This window comes from Haemaphysalis longicornis, unplaced genomic scaffold (assembly GCF_048455015.1).
Source record: "Haemaphysalis longicornis isolate Haplotype H1 unplaced genomic scaffold, Haemaphysalis longicornis Haplotype H1 scaffold_7, whole genome shotgun sequence".
Classification (NCBI taxonomy): Eukaryota; Metazoa; Arthropoda; class Arachnida; order Ixodida; family Ixodidae; genus Haemaphysalis; species Haemaphysalis longicornis.
This window is the reverse complement of record NW_027526422.1, coordinates 55916953-55936663: the sequence shown is the minus strand read 5'-3', so window position 1 is coordinate 55936663 and position 19711 is coordinate 55916953. Positions and strand designations below refer to the sequence as shown.

The 19711-nt window shown below is 45.6% G+C and overlaps 2 protein-coding genes across 2 annotated transcripts; one reads left to right on the top strand and one right to left on the bottom strand.

The window, feature by feature from the left end:
- Positions 1 to 3161: 3161 nt before the first annotated feature.
- On the bottom strand, positions 3162 to 7560 carry LOC144145682 (MICOS complex subunit Mic10-like). The gene is made up of 4 exons (XM_077677346.1): positions 7441 to 7560; positions 6661 to 6708; positions 6399 to 6508; positions 3162 to 3300 (listed from the first exon to the last, which is right to left on the bottom strand). Exons 1-4 carry the CDS (start codon positions 7511 to 7513, stop codon positions 3253 to 3255), a joined length of 279 nt encoding a protein of 92 aa, XP_077533472.1. The 5' UTR covers positions 7514 to 7560; the 3' UTR covers positions 3162 to 3252.
- A 196-nt stretch (positions 7561 to 7756) lies between these two features.
- LOC144145681 (dnaJ homolog subfamily C member 28) lies at positions 7757 to 19350 on the top strand. The gene is made up of 6 exons (XM_077677344.1): positions 7757 to 7905; positions 8024 to 8257; positions 15289 to 15488; positions 15978 to 16122; positions 16818 to 17060; positions 19081 to 19350. Exons 1-6 carry the CDS (start codon positions 7771 to 7773, stop codon positions 19231 to 19233), a joined length of 1110 nt encoding a protein of 369 aa, XP_077533470.1. The 5' UTR covers positions 7757 to 7770; the 3' UTR covers positions 19234 to 19350.
- Positions 19351 to 19711: the final 361 nt, after the last annotated feature.

Sequence of the window (19711 nt, the reverse complement as noted above, 5' to 3'; positions counted from 1 at the left end):
GGAGAGGAGCGTCTTTCGAAGGGTGAGGAGGAGGGCAGCATGCATGGTTATGGAGCCATCTCTCACTAGCTCCTTCTCGCTCTTAGTTCATGTATCGCCTCCAAAAAGTGCCCTCCCCCTCCCCCAGATGCTGCATCCAAACCGACTTCTGTCTCCCTGTCTCCATGTGTGGGCGTAGTTTAGTCAAAACGATGGGCTCTCGCTCCACTTCTCTATACGGGCCCAGGTTCGTTCCCTGGTGGTGCCAGTAGTTCGTTTGTGTAGCCTGGGTGTAACCAGTAGTAGCCTGGGTTGTTTGTTTGTGTAGTCAGTAGTAGCCCAGGAGTTTTGTGCTGATGCGGACACAAAAATTTCCTTGGCTGGTTAGAGGTATACTGCTTTCGCAGTAAGCAGTTGCTGCAAACATGTCAGGCTAGGTGCCTTGTGCACCAAGCTGCATACGCTGTCTCATTCACTTAGTTACGTTAATTTTAACCTCGCACTGCTGTAGCTTCAGAGATAGTGCGTTTGCCACGGTGGACTTGCCTCTCATGGGACTCCCCCACCGGACAGGTTCTTCAACACCTAAGCCCGATCAATAGATATAATCATCATCTTAACTACTCTGCCTTAGCAACACTATGCCATATCAGAAAGACTGAAAATTACCACTTAGTGCCACGTCCTGCGGCTCCTAAGCCCTAGTAGGAGATGGAACACACCTTTTCACAAAGAGTCCAATGTCCTCTTCAAAATGCGTCATCTTTGAAGCTTGTGGAACTCCTCCAAGTCTTATGAAGTCGTGGAGTAAGTTTACTGGGTCCAGTTTAGAGTCAGAGCATTTTTCGATAAACTGGCCACCATCACCAAGCACACCGCACAAAGTCATAAATGAGGTTAGGCAAACCTGGCCTTGGACAACCAATCAAGCCTGGGCTCTTATTCTCGGGCTTTTTGGCACAATACATTGATATGGTGAATGCAATCGCTGTTTGAGGTGCTTGCGTACTGACTGATTCACCAACTTAGTAGATGATCGGCCTCCCGTGCTAAGCTGATTGGCAGATCCATAGTCCTCTTTTATGTGCTACAGAACCACTGGAATTCTACCATGAAATCATCATGACGGAGATGCTTGCTGCAACATGAAGAATGCTGGCAGTTTTTCCCCAGGTATAACCCAATGCATCAGCTGGGAGAGGGGACTTGTAATTGAATAATCTGACGGATTAGCTTGCGCAGCATTGTTTCAATGGCAACAAACTTGGTTGCGGTAGAAGAAACCACAGGGTTCCCCCCTGCCAGCCATCGATATGTTCATGTATACAGATTTCTCCGTCACCAGTGACCTATGTGTAGTTACTACTGCAGTTATAAAGTGCCACAACTTGCTGTAGCTACGGCTTCCAATTAAATAAAGTTGCAATGCAACTTAGCTTTATTGGAAAGGTTTGGTTGCTCATACCTCAAGTTAATTTTGTTTGGCTGGAAACCTATTTATTACAGAGAACTTTGCTTTGAAACAAATTCCAAATTACCAACAGACAGTACTATGAAGTTGAGGGTGCACATAAAAATGGGTAAGCGTTCTGACTACATGTCGATAGATGCAGCCAGGCATGAACCAGAAATCTTAACCTATGCAAACCTTATTAGAGGACGTCACCTGTACAACAGCATGGCTGCAGGTTCCCTGTTGGCGTCGGATGAATTTTAAGCTTGCTTATATTGGCTGAAATTCGACTACTTGAGTCCTCTTAACTCTGTGCTCTGCAGCCTACCGAATTGCTGATAATTTTGATTTGGATGGCTTTGCACTATTATAGCCACACAAAGGTAGTGCCACACTCTTACCTCTGGCGATTTTTGCTACAAGTTATTGCTCCACAGCTGCATGTTTCTTTTGCCTTATCGCTATGCAAGCACTATTTTGGTTTTCAAGCACATTTATTTCACATTTGAAACCCACAAAATTTTAAAATTTGTAATTTTAACAGCCCTGCGAAGTCTGTATAGACACAAGGTGAAATTACAACTATATGGCACATACATTCCTCAGGTACAAACCCTCTCCCTCCCCTCTTATCCCACCTTTCATCACATCCGCAATCTCCCAAGTACCCCACAGTGGAAGATATTAGGTAACCACCCACCCATCATTCATGCCTACTGAATCTGGTTTCGCACCTGCCTTACACCTTCTACAAGACAATCCCTTCACATCCTAAAATGCTGTATTGCTTCCCCAGGGGCATGGCCACCCTCCTTAAATATCTGTCTTAACTAAAATAGTTTTAGTTGAACTTCACATATCCTGCTACGGCAATTATTTGACTGAGGCAAGTTGTTGCTGTCTGCATGGTCCCTTTACACGTACTAAGCTGTACCAGCTAAACAGTTGTGGCCAAGCCAGCAGGCATGTCTTTTCACACAGAAGGTCTCATTCAACTACAGTGAAAGCTCGTTAATTCGAACTGAAGCCCTGGTCCCGGCACAGCCCTGCATATTTCATTAGGGGAAAACTCAAGATAATTCGAACGCGTCAGTATTCAGCACGGTTAATTCAAACTGGGATCCCCTGGCTTCCATCGCTCCTCGCAGAAGAATTCGGCCCAGATATATTGCAATGTGTTGCAAATCCAAATCAAACCACATTTACTACAGATGCAACACAACGAAACAAAAAATCATGCTATGCTGCTGCAACAGCTTATTTTGTTTCCACAGCAGGCGCCACGCCGCCGGTCCAGTGCTCCGGCGCATGCCGTTGCAGGTTTTCTTTGTGCCGCGGTCACTGGTCTTTGCTAGCGCTTAATTCACGATAAAAGGCCCGGAGGTGGCTTCTTTGTGTTCTGCTCGCGCAGTGTGGCGCAATCTCCATTCATTCTACCGTACGCCCGCTAATTCGAACTCCGCTTAATTCAAACAATTTTATGGTCCCCTACTAGTTCGAACTAACGAGCTTTTCCTGTATTTGTCTACAAATAGGGCATTTCGCAGCAGGCTGTGCAATCAGACATGCTGTTACATACATTTCAAACAAAAAAATTTGAAAATATTGAAACCCTTTGCGAAAAGGTCACTTAATTTTTCTTTTGGTAGCAGGGGGACCTTGCTTGGTGAAACCAGGCTGTGCCAGTGGACTGCCACATGAAACTAATTTGCCAGTGACAAACAACAAATGAGAAAAAAAAATTCAACTGACCCTTTATTAATTAAACATAATGCTAGAATTTTGCAGCCCATGTGAAAGTGGCAGGCGACCAGGGGAGATCACTTCTGGGCAGTGGCTGCTGGCGTGTGTGCGTCCTTCTGTTTTGCCTGAAAAAAAAAAAAAGTGTTTTCACCCAGATTATTGTATGCAACTACTTGGACTGTCAAACACAAGTAATGCCATCTTCTCACACAGCAATTTGAAACGTCATTTCAGCTAACAGGTTGATTTGAAAATGCAATTTTGAGGCCAAATATCTTAACGAAGCAACCTAAAAGCTATTTCGACATGATTTTATGACACTGCTGCCAAACGTTTTTCAGCTATTCAAATGAAACTACTTTAAATGGAAATAACATTCCGCTGCCCATGACAATGCTGTAAGGCACACAACACAAACAGAAGTGTTGAATCATTAGAACCCGAATTAAGAGCGAGAGTTTAACTACCACACGTGGTAAGTATACCTAGGGCATGAAAAGTGGTTCTCTTCTCTACACATACTACTACGTACTATAATATTTTTAAGAAATTCAAGTTTGTTAGGGAGCAACGTATGGAGCGGCTAAAGTAGCAGCGTTTGACAAATTTCATGAAAGGAAACCAACTAATGTGTATTCCCATTCGTCAATGCTTTAAACGTGATGGTTCTGCATTAAAGTGCAACAGGCACCTGTGTGCTGTGTTTGGTTTTGGTTCAATAGCATTGGGTCAGGTTGAATAGTGTGCTCTATTATATGGGAGAAGGCACTTGCACCAAGGGCATTAACATTAAAAGATATTCACAGCAGTAAAGCTGCACAGAATGCAACAGCAAAGCTCGATGAAACAAAAAATGATTGCGAGCCTAAGCATACATGTAATACGGTTTGTCGTTTCATGATTAACTATCTTGCTGAAAACTTACTGTCCTTCGTGTGAAGGGCCTAATTCGTTATGTCAACAATAAAGGCTGCAATGCTATTTCAAGAAACAATTCATCAGAGGTTCATTCAGGTTTATCATTTATGGTCAACTGGTAAAAATTAGGTTATGTAAGCCTAATAAACAAGAAAAACTCTGTCAAGCTGACTGTGCTCAAGCCAAACTTGCATTAAGCCCTCACCTTTTAGTCAGAGAATCATTTCTGGGGGGGTGCAACAAAATAAGTGGCGAAAAAGTGTTCAAGGTAGACTCAGAGTTAATTATTGATTGTACACTGCACATGTTAGCACTCTGCTACATGTAGAAAATACCATGTTGCTGACTTAATTTTCTCCACGTTACCCGATTTACACTGTCGGCAATGAACTGAAATAACGTTGAACCAGTGCACATTGATACATCCCTGTTGAAGGTACCAAACTTGCATCCGTGGGGCAGCAATTGAAAATGACACTACGCCTTTTTTCAAGGAAGTCGTCAAGTGCACGAACTGCTAAAATGTACCTCCTAAAAGCAAGCTACCATGAAAGCATGCACACAGCCGTAGAGGACGCAGAAGAAACAAATCACCAGGCAATTACGTTTAAGTTTGAAAATGCATTTTCGAGGCACCGAAGTAACCAAAGTCAAGATACAGGCAGCCCCAAGTAAAACAAATGACGCAGAGATCAATCTGATCATACGACAACTGTAGCCTATGCCTACAGCTCACTGTCTGTTCCCCATAAATTGAATGAAAAGGAATCAAACTTCAGCATGTGTCGCTTGTGCAGTAGCAGGCTAAAGAGCAAAGCCTAGCAGGAAGACAGGGCTCCATCGTGGGAGACACCCAGATCATAAGCGTTGCACAAGGGGGCACCAGCACTGGTTTATTCTCGCATTTTTTGCGCAAGATGGGAGCAATGCTGTACCTTTGAAGGCGTTTTCTTTCTTACGCCGTAGGCCAATCCCTCACACACACACACAAAAAAAGGAGCAGGGCCTGGGGTGGTTTTCTTGAAACCGGATGGGACTCTCTTGATCTATGTAGCAATACCACTTCTCTTTTTTTGTGATGATGAAGCGATTTATCGTGAGCTAATGTTCTGTTTCTTGGACTTCTAAATGTCTAACAGGATAGCACAGTCGAATTCGCGTATACAGAACAGATGCTTCTTTTTTTTTGTACATCGAATAATGCATAATACAGTGCTATCGTCCCATCCCCCAGAGTTTGACACATCCAAGTTCGAATGTAGACAAAATTGTGCACTCATAGTTCAGTGGTAGTGAGTGCTGCTTTGGATGAACCAACATTGTTTTCAGATGTAAATCCCACTGAGATTTGCATCTAACTGTTAAGTGACCCCATTGCAAGGGCAACTTCAATGACCCCTGAGTTAATCATCACAAACACGCCCAATTGCAGATGATTACAGCAAAGTACGACAGCAATTGAATGTGTGATGATTGCATTGCATGTTAACAAGGGTACTAAACACAGTTAAAGAAACAAGCAGCCCTATCACCCGTAGTTTGTTTCTGGGACTGTGTCCTTAGTGCTAATGTATCATAAACCAAGTCGCTAGATTCACACCATTCTGAGCAGACATCAGAGACAGTATGAAGAACATGGAAGTCATTAGCACCCGAGTAGTTAACGATTGCAAAATAATTAATGCGCAATCAAATTTAGACCTGTAATATCAAGTACAAAAGACAAAGCTACGGATTATGCTTGGCAGTGGTACTGCACAAACCAAGCTTCCTAGCTTAAACACAGTACATGTACTCGTGTGTCGAAGGGAAAATTAGGTGGTACGAGTTCAATAAACTAGTAGTTTGATGTGCCAGCTCTTGGATGGCGCAATTTGTGCGAAGCCTCATGAACTTTATATGAAATACATTTCAGATTGTTTGCTGTATTTTGTAATTAAGTGTATTTATTCATAATTTGCTCTGTTTCGACTAATATTTCGTACGTGCATTGATATTTTTTATTCTACATTTCAACGACAGACAAGAACTACACCTTGTGAAAAGTGTCGCCTGTTTTTAAAGTTAAAGCTATCTTGGGTACTGCAGATGACACCTTTTCGTATAGGTACATTTTTTTTTGGCTAGATGCAGATTTTATTCCTCGCAGCATTCGGCCGTAGTTCATACAAGCTGCCCTATCACCCATAGTCTGTTTCTGGGACTGTGTCCTCAGTGTTAAAGTATAATGAACCAAGTCGCTAGATTCACACCATTCTCAGCAGAACATCCGTACCAGTGCATTGCAGCACAGCACAATACGCACCTTAAGCGCAAAGGCTCGTAGCAGGGTGGGCTCGTTGAAGGTGTGCTGGCAGTTGTTGTACCCCATTCCAAACCCACTACCGATGCCGAACACGACAGGCCAGGCACGCCCTACGCAGACGAAACCAGAGGAGCAGTTGAAATCACACACCACTCTGTTTTGTTTCGCTTCTTTAAAGCGATTCGACGACATTGCACGCATGTATTTTGACAAAACACATTGTTAGAGATTGCGAGGCAAAAAGCCGCAGTGTTTTACTCACTTTTGAACAGCACTAGGGAGAAGATGGCCCCAACACCGAAGCCGGTACCTGAAATCGAAAAGTGCAGTTTCAGCCGCCTGTTACCAACCTCCCTAGGCGTATAGTAAATAAAGCCGTGTAAGCTTTGAGGGATACGTGCAGCGTTGCAGTGCAACCTTTTCTTCTAACTTCCTTCTCCGAAAGTAAGCGTCTGGCGTTACGTCCACACGTAGCTACGTCCGGCCATTCGTAGTTATTGATAGCACCTGATAGTAACAGTAACCAGTAGCTCTGGATAGTCAGCGAGAGGAAGTGTTTGGGGAAAAAAAAGCTTTCTCACAGTGTGAATAGGACGCGAGGTCGGGACGTAATTGCAACCATTGCTAAAGTTACGCCCAGACGTAGCCATCGCCGGAGCTAAATCAGATCAGCTGTAATTGTTTTAAGGAATTATTATTACCAGTAACTCCAGCAGTCAGCGAGCAGTAGCGGTTTCGCCGGTAGGGAAAAAAATTGACTGCTCCCACCGCGAGCTGTGAAGCGGGCGTGATCCTTGCTCCAGCCAGGCGGGGTATACCCGTTAGCGTCTAGGTGTAACGTCAGCAATGATTATAGGTATGTGTGAACGTAACGCTAGCCACGGTTTTACAGAATTTACTTCGCAATAACGGGAACAACGTACCGGAGTAACATGCTTTGAGCGTAAAAACAGACCGACAACATCTCAGAGACTGCTTTAGCGAATGGGGACGCTTACGGCGACTGACAATAAATGCTTCTGCTATCTTAAAAATGACTCACCGATCTTAATTAATGTGTCGGCCACACATTTATCCCATTTTTCGCCGAGAACGTCCTCCGACCTTGTCGCCATTTTCACGGAGAGAGGTCGATGTCTGCGTCAATTGTGTTGTTGCTGATAACGTTTAACTTCGAAACGTACTGAGAATTTTTATTAGTGAATGAAAGCTAATATTTTTGTAAATTTATTTTTTTAACAAATATGAACTTTAAACAGTAGAGTTGAAAAAATCAAATAGTTTAATTTTTCACATTTAGCCATTCTCGAAGTCGAGCAGCAAACAAAATCAAGCCTCTCCAGCTGCGGTTACTGCGGTTTCGGAATGGCCGATGCTGTTCGTTGAGATGCTGACGACGTGCAAATCATTTCGCGCACGGCCGTCACTCGGGATACGACGGGGTGTCATTCGTGAATTCAAACCTCCCCCACTTCTTCGACAAGCCAGCAGTTATAAACACATACAGGTGCGCCACGTTCATGGCTTTGTCGATGCATTCGTCTTGCTGCTACCATCGCGCGAACACCTGATTTCGTTCACACGACACTTTTGCATCGTCCTTATTCTCATTTTTGGGCTCGCAGAAATGTTACCAAGTTCTGGGCGTAGACGAAGACTCGAGCTTGAAAGAGGTGAAAGCGGCATTCGTCGAGCTGGCCCGAAAATACCACCCGGACAGCGGCAGCGCAACTGCGAGCGCCGCGAAATTTGACGAAATCAAGGGCGCCTACGAGAGCGTGCGTGACCATTTGACCGATGACGCAACTCCGGGCCACGACGACGTTAACGAAATCCTTGAAAAGGACTTTGGGATAAAGGTAATCTATAGGAGTAATAGACCCCGTAGGAGCACTTGATCGTTCCGACGAGTATGCGTAACGACCTCGCCACAGCCGCCGGGTGCATGGTCCGCAATAACACTCAATGTGGGACATTTTCTTTTTTTTTTTTTTTTATTAACACCTTGGGGGGGGGGGGGGGGGTGGATTTAACAGTCTAAGCTGCGCACGCTTTTGGCACGGCCGTCGTGACCGCTCGTTCGGGCCAATGCGTGTGTTCTGCCTGTGTATGGCGCCAGTTCCCTGCTACTTGGGAGGTGTCATCCAGCCGCGATTATATCTCCTCCGTTCTTTCCTTCATGACTTGCGCCCTCACAGGGGACTAACACCTCTTCTGCTTATCGGCCAAAGTTACGACCAGCCACCCGTTTGGCGCACCCTTGCATTTCCTCGTAATGTTTCCTCGCCCGCTGTTATACCGGTCAGCTGTCAAATCATTATCCGTCTGTGTTCGGCGAATATTTGCGTGAAGCTTTCAATTGGTAGGAAGTTTCCGCAAAGGAAAAATGTACATCCACCTAAAATGCGTCGGTCAAAAAGCTTCGTTAAAAAACTACCGAAAAAATTCCCCCGCATTTCCCCGAGGGGGAGAATGTGAAAGTGCGAATGCACGGTTGTCGGCCCGCTTGCGGCGCTTGCGCTCGGCCCCCGCAGCCCACCGCCTCGCTGCCTTCTCTTCCATCTCTTCCATCGGGTTTGTAGTATCACGTGTACACCACGCAGTTATCAAGCCGCTATAACGCCGCTGAGTCGCCAACGCACGCCGCTGACGACGTAGTTTGAATGCGTTAAGAGGTCTCTTTTTTTTGCCTGCTCAGAGCAGCTCTGAGCAGTTCCAAGCAGCCCCAAGCTGCTCCCGCCATAGATGTTCTATGGGCAAATAAAATACGGAGCTGCTTGGAGCTGCTCAGAGCTGCTTTGAGCAGGCAAAAAAAAGAGACAAAAGATATAAGGCGCGTCTAACACTGATATCACCGTCGCGGCCGTGGCTTGGTCGGTAGCGCGTCGCGCTGCGGCCCGCAAAGTCCTCGGATCGAAACCTGGCGCCGGATGCTGTTTTTTCTTTAAAGAGCACTGCGGACGCCGCCGCCGACGCCGGCGGTGGATGGTTTGGGGTCGCTTATAAAAAAAAAAAAAAAAAAAAAAAAAAGAGCATATTCTCCTGAGGTGGAGTTCTAACCCAAGACGGGCACCTGCCTGGCCTGTAACTTTGACGACTAGGCCCATTTGTCAACATTGTCTGATCCCTCTGTGTGCTTTGTATTTCTTCTGCGTATTAAATAAGCACTATTCTTCAAAGGCACGTAATAATAATAATAATAATAATTTATTCACTGTACATATGCAAATACATGATCCAGCCCGCATAAGCGTGTGGGGGTCGCTTGTGTGCGTGGCTGGGCAGCCCAGCGAATCACAGTTTGTGATTGAACATAATAAATATACATATAGTCATTTACAACCAAGTACTAGATTTCCAACATAAGAAAACAAGCTCGATAAATGAGAGCACAACATACAAGACATGCGAACACACTGCAATTAAGGAAGCTTCGCAAGAAAGGAAATAATACAATCGTTACATAAAGGAATGCAAGCTTGGTGTTCAAACACAATAAGAATTACAAACGGAAGAATGGGAAACTTTATGCGTCTGTGCTCAACCACTGTCGAAGCAAGCGTTTCACTGTGGTGAAGTTATGGATATTGGGGTCAAAGTGAAGCTTATTAAAATAAAATGGAATATAGAAGCGGCGACTTCTGTTACCGAAATTGGTGTACACACGAGGTAGGACGAATCGTTCAGTGTAACGTAGCGGCTTTACTTTAATGTTTACTACTTTGAATGAATCATCAAAATAATTTTTCATTATTACATCAAAAATACACTGCTGGTGCACAGACAACATGTCAAAGAAATACATAATTGATTGAAGATCGTAATCATGGTATCGCGTACCATACGCAAGGTTAACGGCAATTTTATTCAATATTCGGTTTATAACGTTTAATTTGTAAGGGGAAGCAAAACCATAAACAGTCAAACCATATTTGATAATAGACTCACCTAGACATTTGTACACCATTTTTCTAACTGAAACGTCACAGCACGACCTCAAAGAATACAAATACATACAAATCAAACGCAACCGTTTAGCCACCTCCTCAATTTGCAGACTCCAAGATAATGTGTCGTCAAAGATCAAACCAAGGTATTTAACGTTGTGTACAAGATCAAGTTCAGAGCACGAACAACCGAGACATTGAGTACCATGGAGAAAAACAGAGTAAGTCGGCGCTGGGGCTTTATGCGGGCTATGAAAACATAATAACTTTGTTTTTGATGTGTTAACAAAAATACTGTTTATGTTGAACCAGTCGACCAAAACACAAATATCCTCTTGAATAATTCGAGCTCCATCATCGTATGTGTCGCAGGCCAATGCAAGAACTGTATCATCCGCGTAAAGAAAATTTTTTGATTTCAAAGGAAGATCGCCCAGTTGGTTAACATATATATTAAATAATAAAGGCCCCAGCACAGACCGTACTCCATGGTCTATGGGAAGCGTATTACTACTGCAATTTGAAATACGGACGCATTGAGCACGATCGGAAAAGTAATTATTAAAAAACTGCTTATACGGTCCAATGAAACCAACGGTATCTAATTTCCTTAGCAATGACTGGTGGTTAATTGTGTCAAATGCCTTTCTCAAATCGACGAAAAGGCAAATTACCATTTTGTTATTATCAAAGTTGCTGCAAATGTAATCGTTAAAGTCTTCCAATAAATGTGTGGTGCTCAGTCCTCTGCGAAAACCGAATTGAACAGGGTTTATTAAATCGTATTTAGTGCAAAATGAAATCATGGACTTATACACAATTTTCTCTAAAATACACGATAAGGAGCATAAAATAGCTATCGGTCGGTAGTTATCATACAGTTTTTTAGAACCTTTCTTATGAAGGGGTCTAATCACACTGACTTTCATTTTATTCGGAATTTCACCAGTAGCCAAGATTTTATTTATTGTATAGAGCAATATATTTTTCAGTTTCTCAAAGTTACAAAATAGGTCTCGAATTCTAATTCCATCAAATCCAGCTGATTTAGTTAGCGGTATCGATTTAACAACATCCCATAACTCAGACTCATTGACTGTGGGAAAATAGGCTGATTTTATATTTGATGGCGAAGTATATTCATCAAAGCGATTTGCGTTAGCGAGGTTAGTAAGTTGGTTAATTGATCGGACAAAGTGATTGTTAAGCTCATTCGCAAGTGTCACGGGAGCTATATCCAGAAATGTTTCTTGGAGCATCATATCAATGTTCTTTTTTTGCGGTCTTCCTACAATACTATTAACGACACCCCATTTTTTTCGTATGTCACGGCCGCATGCTGTAAAATGATTAAGACGATATAATTTTTTAGCTAACCTTATTTTTGCTGTTATTTTGTTTCTAAGTTGCCGAAACTCTTCCTTTAAAAGGGTATTTTCAGGATTTCTTTGCCACTTTTTTTGCAGAATGCTTTTATATTTACAAAGCGAAATTATTTCTACATTTATCCACAGGCTAGATTTATTTCTCCGTGTAACCGGTATTTTAACCTTTGAGTCATCGTAAATATTTTCGAATGTTTCAACAAACAATCTATAAGCTTCTAAGTGGTCGTAGTGTAGCAGGGAATCCCAGTTAAATGATGCGATTTTTCTGTCTACCTTTCCAGAATTTACAATAACTTTGGTATCACCTTCAACATTATCGAGTACATTATCATTTCCTAACACAGACATAGCAATAATATAATGATCAGAGACCTTTTCTTTAATTATACTGCCTAGGGTAGTTTTTTGGGGCACCCTAATAGTTATATGATCAATACACGTCCTTGTCAATCGTTTGTTTAGTATTTCTTCACGTGTATATCCTTGAATCAGATTTTCGAAACCATGACTTGCCAATAATGTTAAGTTGTCAGTAACTCCTGGCTTAGATGAATTAGATGTGTCAATGTTAAAGTCGCCAACTAAAATTACCTGTAGGTTACCTAAAATTACCTAAAATTACCTAAAATTACCTGTGTAGGCAACTGGAACTCATCTGCTGCAAATGTCGTCGAGAGACCGTTGCGCTTTTTCCGCCCCTTCCAGATGACCCCCTCGTGCACTCCTCATTCATCCCCTCGTACTTTCCCGGTCCCCGTTCTCCCCTTGCCCCTCCTCACAGCCTCCATTCACTCACCTCCTCCACGCATCTCCACCCTTCCTCTCTTCTCTTTTGTATTCTTCACCTTCCGCCTCCTCCTCGAATATCCATCCTCCCTCTCTTCTCTCTTGTATCCTTCACTTTCCGCATCCTCTTATCCCTCGTATCCTCCACCTTCCGCCTCCTCCTCGCACTCCTCCCACCGCACCCTCTCGTCTCCACTTCCCCGATCTCCAACTCTTCCTCCCCCTTTTTCCAGCTTCCACTATCCCGTGGTTCCCCACCGGGGGGGTCCACGGTTACGGCAGTAGTAATTTGTAGGCCACTAAAAGTTGACCACCTGTGGGTAACCAGCGACCAACCAATTCCAGTCAATCAGTGACGCGCTAGGAAACCGGGACTAACATATATATTTTTGCTTTTACCGACCCCAGGACAAGAAGGCTCCCGTCTTCAGAAAAAGAAACTACCTATACCTTAAGTTGAATGGTCCATTAGGTCACTGTTGCCTGCAAACGGCCATACAAAAATCTGTGGAAATTTAGAGAATTACTAATGCGTAGCATTCTTAGTTTGTTTACATAATTACATTGCGAGATCTTTGCAGCCAGATTTGGCTACGAGTAGTCCTTATTGTGTTTTTTTTTTAGTTTTATTTTGTTTGTTGTCGTCAATGATGAAAAATACCATTATAGCGATTCAGTGCCTTTAATTCGCCAGCTATATAGTTTTCCGCAGATGCAAGTCTTATTTGTGCAGGGTTGGTCTGTTTTCGATGTTTTTTTATTTCTATTTCTGACGTTGTTTTCCGTACTTTGTTTTTCGGATGAGGTCTCAAAGGTGATTATGATTGATTTCGTCAGTTAGTTTTTGCTTAATTTTTATTTTGTATTCCTCCTGCTTTTTACTTTTTCAAAATTCTGTCCGACCAATTGTCTCCATTTGGGCTATTATAACGATTGAAGGTGTAACTTCTGCCAAATCTGCATTTTTGTGGAAACTCAGGGTGTCACACGGTCTCCTGGCCGAGGGGGTTGGGGTGGGGGGGGTGGAGGAGGGGTGCTCGGCAAAGAATACTACGCATTAAAAAGAGGCTATGCAGGTTAGCTCGCTTGGTAGAGTACAATACAGCGCTCTATGGACGCGGTGATTTCGGGTTCGCACCCCACATCGTGGGCATCCTCTGTGCTGCGCGGATGCATACGTTTTTGTCGTGCTTCCCTAGAGCGAGCTTTGTGCGCGTTTCTGTCGGTGACTTAATGCCAGTGTTTTGCGGACTTTTTTTTTTAAATGCAGAGCATTTCTTTAACTCACATGTAGCGTCCGCCGTCCGTCCGCAACAGCTCAGCGCGCAGGTGCGCCCTCTCCCCCACTCCTCCTCTCCCGCATCACGCTACCCTCCTCGCTCTCAACAACAGGTCCGCACCCCTCCCCCTACACTATATAAAAGACTAATACTTACCGGCGCCTGGTTTCGATCCCACGACCCTGCGGGCGGAACGCAAGGTACATGGTGCTCTACCCACTGCGCCACAAAACCGACACAGAATGAAAGGCTACGAACGCGCCTTATATCCTTGACTCATTCAAACTACGTCAAGAAGCTGCTGATACAACGCATTCACTACCTGTGGGCGGAACGCGAGGTACATGGTGCTCTTCCCACTGCGCCACAAAACCGACACAGAATGAAAGGCTACGAACGCGCCTTATATCCTTGACTCATTCAAACTACGTCAAGAAGCTGCTGATACAACGCATTCACTACCACAAACTCCCCAAACACTTAACGTTAACGCAATACACCCACCCCCTATGCGACGCATTTACTCGAGTCCCCCTCGCGGGGAGATGGGCCTTTTTTCAAAACAAGCAAAAATAAGGTGCAGACATAAGTTGACTTGTTTTAATCAGTGAAAATGGTTCAAGAAAGCCATGAATGCCATCATCGTTAGCCTCATAGCTGTTCCCCATCTATTCAAGGTTTAGAGTCTCTGAAATTTTTGGTTGGTCTGAATTTTTTTGTAACGCCACACGCATCTTAGGCGCGTTAAGCCTAAAGTAATCCTTGGGCATTAAAATGAGCGTTTTAGTACGGAATGCTCTGACCGCAAATATTCTTTTTCTCTCTAGTACGAAGTGGGCATATCTTCCTTGCTTAATTTAAAGCAATCTTTTCTCTTTTTCGCTTCTCAATCACGAATTCATTTTGAGAATTTGATACTCAAAACACACATTGTATAATAAGCACGTACTGTAAATGCAAAATTCAGTATTTTATTAGGAGAGCTGCCTTGGTGCCGCCAGAGATACTCTGCGTATGTGGCCGGTCGTGGACGCTACTACTAGCAGTAGGTGGTGGAAAAGCAAGCAGCGGAGTCATGAGATGTTTGGTTTATGCATGTTTACGCTCGCCTGGAATGAACTAAACGAAATGATATGTGTCGTTTCCAAGGATTAGCTAATTCCCATTGTAAGCTAGCATAGGTCAAGCTGGGTTTTCCTGTTATCAGCCCTGCAGTAATTATGACCTTATGTTTAGATACAACACTTTCTCATTTACAATGAGAATACTGGCGTTATTGCGGATCCGCGAAACAGCAGATGGCTATTTTATTCAAATCTTTCCGAATATTATACGAAACAGTTAGTTTCCGGTGAAGCAATGTGTTATTCAGTTTCAATTGTCCGGATAAGCTTAGACACAAACATGCGCGCTTTGCCTCCTGCGCAAGTAAAGCAAAGCGAGGCGCCTTCTAACGGAGGCCACTCCTCCCGGTGGGGCGCATGCGCAGCACACGGTTCCCCAGCACCGGCAGTACCTGAGCTACGATGGCGTGGGCCACGGCAGCCCGACGCAGCGCTGGCACCAGTACCAGCAGCACCGGCTGCAGCAGGCCGTCGAGAGGGTGCACGACTACCGCGTGGCCAGCAAGGACACCACCAAGGAAGTCGTGCTCAAGGACGCCACGCTGGCCCGCCAGTACAAGACCACGTGAGTGACCTGCCGTGGCTGCAGCCGGGTGTCCCTGGACTACGATGGCGTGCAGGTGGTACAAATGCACCGAGGAGCAGTGGCGGATGCTGCCTATTTAGCAATGATTCCCGGAGCAGTAATCCGCGGAACTCGCGTTAAAGGCGATTGCTTCTTGCTTCTCCTTGACGGGCGTCCAAGAACACGTTCTTGACTCCTCTTCCTCCAGTGGGGGTGACGGTACGAGCGTTCGCGCTTTGGGCAGGGAACATATCCATGCTTACGCACTTGTTACAAATCTGTCACAGCTCGGCCTTTAATTATTTACGTAATCGTCGGCCAAACTGAATGGAAATACGGCATGTTTTAAACGAAACAATTTTTGTACCTTTTCATCGATATGTGACAATTCAGCTAGCGGTTGTAACGGTGCTATGCGCCTCTCAAGGCTTACTGTCGATGGAGACTTCTGCAGGCAGCGTTTTATGCCCGCTCCTCGTCCCTCTGCAGCCAGGCCATCGAGCGACTGGTGGAGGACCTGATCCAGGAGTCGATGGCGCGCGGAGAGTTCAACAACCTGCCGGGCGCTGGCAAGCCGCTCAAGTTCGCACCGGAGAACCCCTACGTGGACAGCACCACCCGCAAGCTGAACGAGGTTCGCCCTCTTGCACCCTCCGGGGCATCCTGAGCTAAACATTGCTCTCGCTATTTACCGGGAAGATCAATCAATCAATCAATCAATCAATCAATCAATCAATCAATCAATCAATCAATCAATCAATCAATCAATCAATCAATCAATCAATCAATCGAACGATCGACCGATCAATCAATCGAGCGATCGACAGATCAATGAATCGATCGATCGCTCTATCGAATAAATAATTAACTAATTAATTAATCAATCAATCAATTACGCCTCCGTAAAGTTATTTGTAGTTTTCTACTTGCATCCCGCGTCTCAGTAGCCACTCTTGACATAAATGGCCGCTGGTTATCACTTCTCATTACATTGCCAGCGCAAATGTACTCCCCCTGCAGTTCTTGACAACGGGCCGGGTCTGTTGATATCGCGGCAGGGCGACGATGTCCGGCTACATTGAATATTGTGGACAGCCGCGGTAAGAACCGCGTGATTTTTCACGCCTCCAAATAAAAAATCTACCTACCACGATGTGCAAATTAACGCTGCTGCCCGGGTGGCTAGCGTCCTTTCTCTGCTCTTTCTCAAGTTGTGCCAGTGTAAGCGGTGTAATAAGCCCTTCAGCAACAAGCCTCCTCGGCCCTTGTTTACGTCTTCGTCAAGAGCACTGTCGATGCATGACCGGCCGCGTGACGACGGCGGCGCAGGTGCTGATCACGAACGGCTACGTGCCCGAGTGGGTGGTGCTGGAGCGCGAGATCGGGGACGACAAGCGGCGGCTGCGCGGCAAGCTGGCCGACCGGCGGTCCCTGCTGGGGCCGGCGCCGCTGGCGGCCGACGAGCAGCGCACGTGGGACGAAGCCGTGCGCAGCTTCCACTCGGCGGCCGCGCAGATCAACCGCAAGATCGACAAGTTCAACATGCTCGTGCCGCTGCTCAACAAGCAGCAGGTAGGCGTGACAGGGGCAGAAAGCTCGTGTTTGGGGTCAGCGGCATTGTCGTTGAGTTTCTTGACACCGTTCCAGTGTACGTCGGAAACGATTATCATCACGAAAGCATATGCGTGTCATGAGTACAAAACATTTACCACCCCTTAGAGAATCGCGAAAGCTTTCTAACATCAAGATCCAATCGATCGTCTAACGTTCAAAGACCCAAATAGCAAACGAAGAACGAACCGACGCGACGATTTTTCGCGCACTAAGTAAACGTATTTACGCACGATCCAAATGCATACGGATACGTGGATTATGAGATAGTTATACTATTGCACTCCCTCTTCGTGATCGGTGCGCGTGTTAGGTACCGTTCCTTTCTTGCGATTTTCAAGAAACCGTTTTAAAACAATGCAAGCGCCCGGTTTCACGCACGCGCTGTGTGTCCAGAGATCTCATCAGAGCTTTTCCGTCGACCAACCGGTCTATGGGGAAGAGCATTTTTTTTTTTTTGACAAAACGATAAGAAAGCTTTCGCTTTAAAATTTGGCGTTGTTGACCGTCCGCTGTGAATGGTACCAAAAAATGAAGTACGCCCACACTAATGCGTGAGACTTGAAGGTAGCGAAGCTTTCCGCAACTACCATTTTTCGTGTTTTTCGCCTCACGGCGTTGTTTAAGCCTCGCCGCTGTACGAGGGCGCACAGCTGGACGTTTGTCTTCCCGGCGGGCCCCAACTCCATCCGGAGGGAAGCACTCCGACTTCTCCTGGCCTTCCTCGAGGAGATAAACCTCATACAACGGCTGTAGTTCCAATGCCTGCCGGCCAGCCTTACGCACTCCTTATCTCTTTCTTTCTCTGTCCCCATTTGTTCTCATATCCCCTTTCATTCGCCGTCTCGCCTTCCGCCGGACTAGGTTGTATGCTGGTGAACTCCCAAACGAGTTCAAAATATCCCTAGTGCACTTCTCTTCTGCTTTCTATATCAGTAAAGCACTCGCCTCTATCGCACACGGTTCTGCGCCGTACGTGGTCGACGTGGCCTTCCTTCGTGGCGCGCGCTGATGATGATGATGATTGCTATTGGTTTCCCCTTTGAAGCGGGGTGATGACATGTCATCTTACCAAAAAGGACAAATATAACCATGTTTTACACTCTTGGTTTAATACTAGCGCTGCTTAGGGCTTATTACCGCTTTTTTTTCCCCCTGTTACAGGTGGTAACTGTCCTAGGCAATATTCCCCTCTCTGCTTTTCGTCCACCAGCATTCTAGTCTTCTTTTCGTCCCCTCGACAGGAGGCCGCGCTTATCGCTGCGGCCTCCTCGCCTTCCTTCGCTCACGTCTCCTTTCCCTCCTCGCCTATCCCTCCGCGTTATCGGGCCGCTGCTTCGTCACGGGCGTTTGCGGAAGGGGGCGTGGGTTGACCTTTAGCGCTCAAGGGCAAAACTGCTCACCCCGCGAAGACTGCCCGAGGTAGCGTAGTGTAGCTTCCGCTACAAAAGCTTCGCCGAGTGAACAGGTGCACCGCAGCCACGGATAACGCCGATTCTGAGGAAGCGAAGTTTTCTGCGTTCCTATGATACCGCATAAAATAAAATGGCAAAACAATTCTCTGGGCACTCAATTCTGCCTGCTTATCTTCGGGGGAAGTCAGCGCTTACGCATTCAAATTTCAAAGCACGTGAGCAAGCTGAGCGCCCCCGGGAATTTCAGTTTGACACCACTTCGTCGTAAACTCATTGCCAGCGCTTGTACTAAAGAGAAAAATAAAATGCTGATGCAAGAACTCGATTTCCTTTCCCATGGTTTCCTATGTTGCCTGAACAATTAAAAGAAAAATGCTTTTGCATGTCCGGCGTTCGTCCTTCCAAAATTTTCTTGAGGTTAAGGGAAACGCAGGGACAATAGTATACATCGTTTCCTGCTTCGTTATGACGATACTTTTTAAGGAAAAACGTTGTACCAACGTGCACGATTTGCGCAAAATTCACGCTGGCTAGTAAAGTAACGACTGCACTGTTCTTCCTTTCAGCTGCACTTTTCGCTGGCGACGGAGAGCGAGAAGATACTGAATTCGGCGGCGCCGAGGAACACGGCTGCACCCAAGACGCCTCAACTACAGCAGAGCAGAGAGGACGAGGGTTTTCTCTCGTTCATCTTCAGTGCAATTACTAATAGGTGGTAGCACAAGTAGATGACAATACTCCGGGGCTGTCCGAGTGTGCGGTCCAATTACGTGGACGCTGGCAAAAATGGACAGCAGAAAATGAAGTACTTGAAATACGTGGAACCCCGTTCTTAAGACTTCTTTAACGCTAGCGCGTTCTTACTAGGCTCACTGTGCGATTTTCAGTGGGCTGCCCGCTGTCACCCGTGCGCATCAAGCGTCCACGGAAAGACGTCATCTCCGCCAACCGGGAACTGAGACGGAAGCGGCGGCCAGAAGCGCGCACCAGAACATGAAATAGGACGCAGGGTCAACAGCAGAGTGGGAAGTAGGTAAAAAGTGGCTGCGGCGTAGCTCGGCTAACCTTGTGTATGCAAAGCAAAAGCTTGGTTTAGTCTGGTTGAGTCTTGCTTTCGCTTGGTTAACATTTGATGTAGCTGTGCTGCCGACCAAGGCTCAAAGCCGCTCGCACCCGTGCAACGCCCACAGGAGGAGG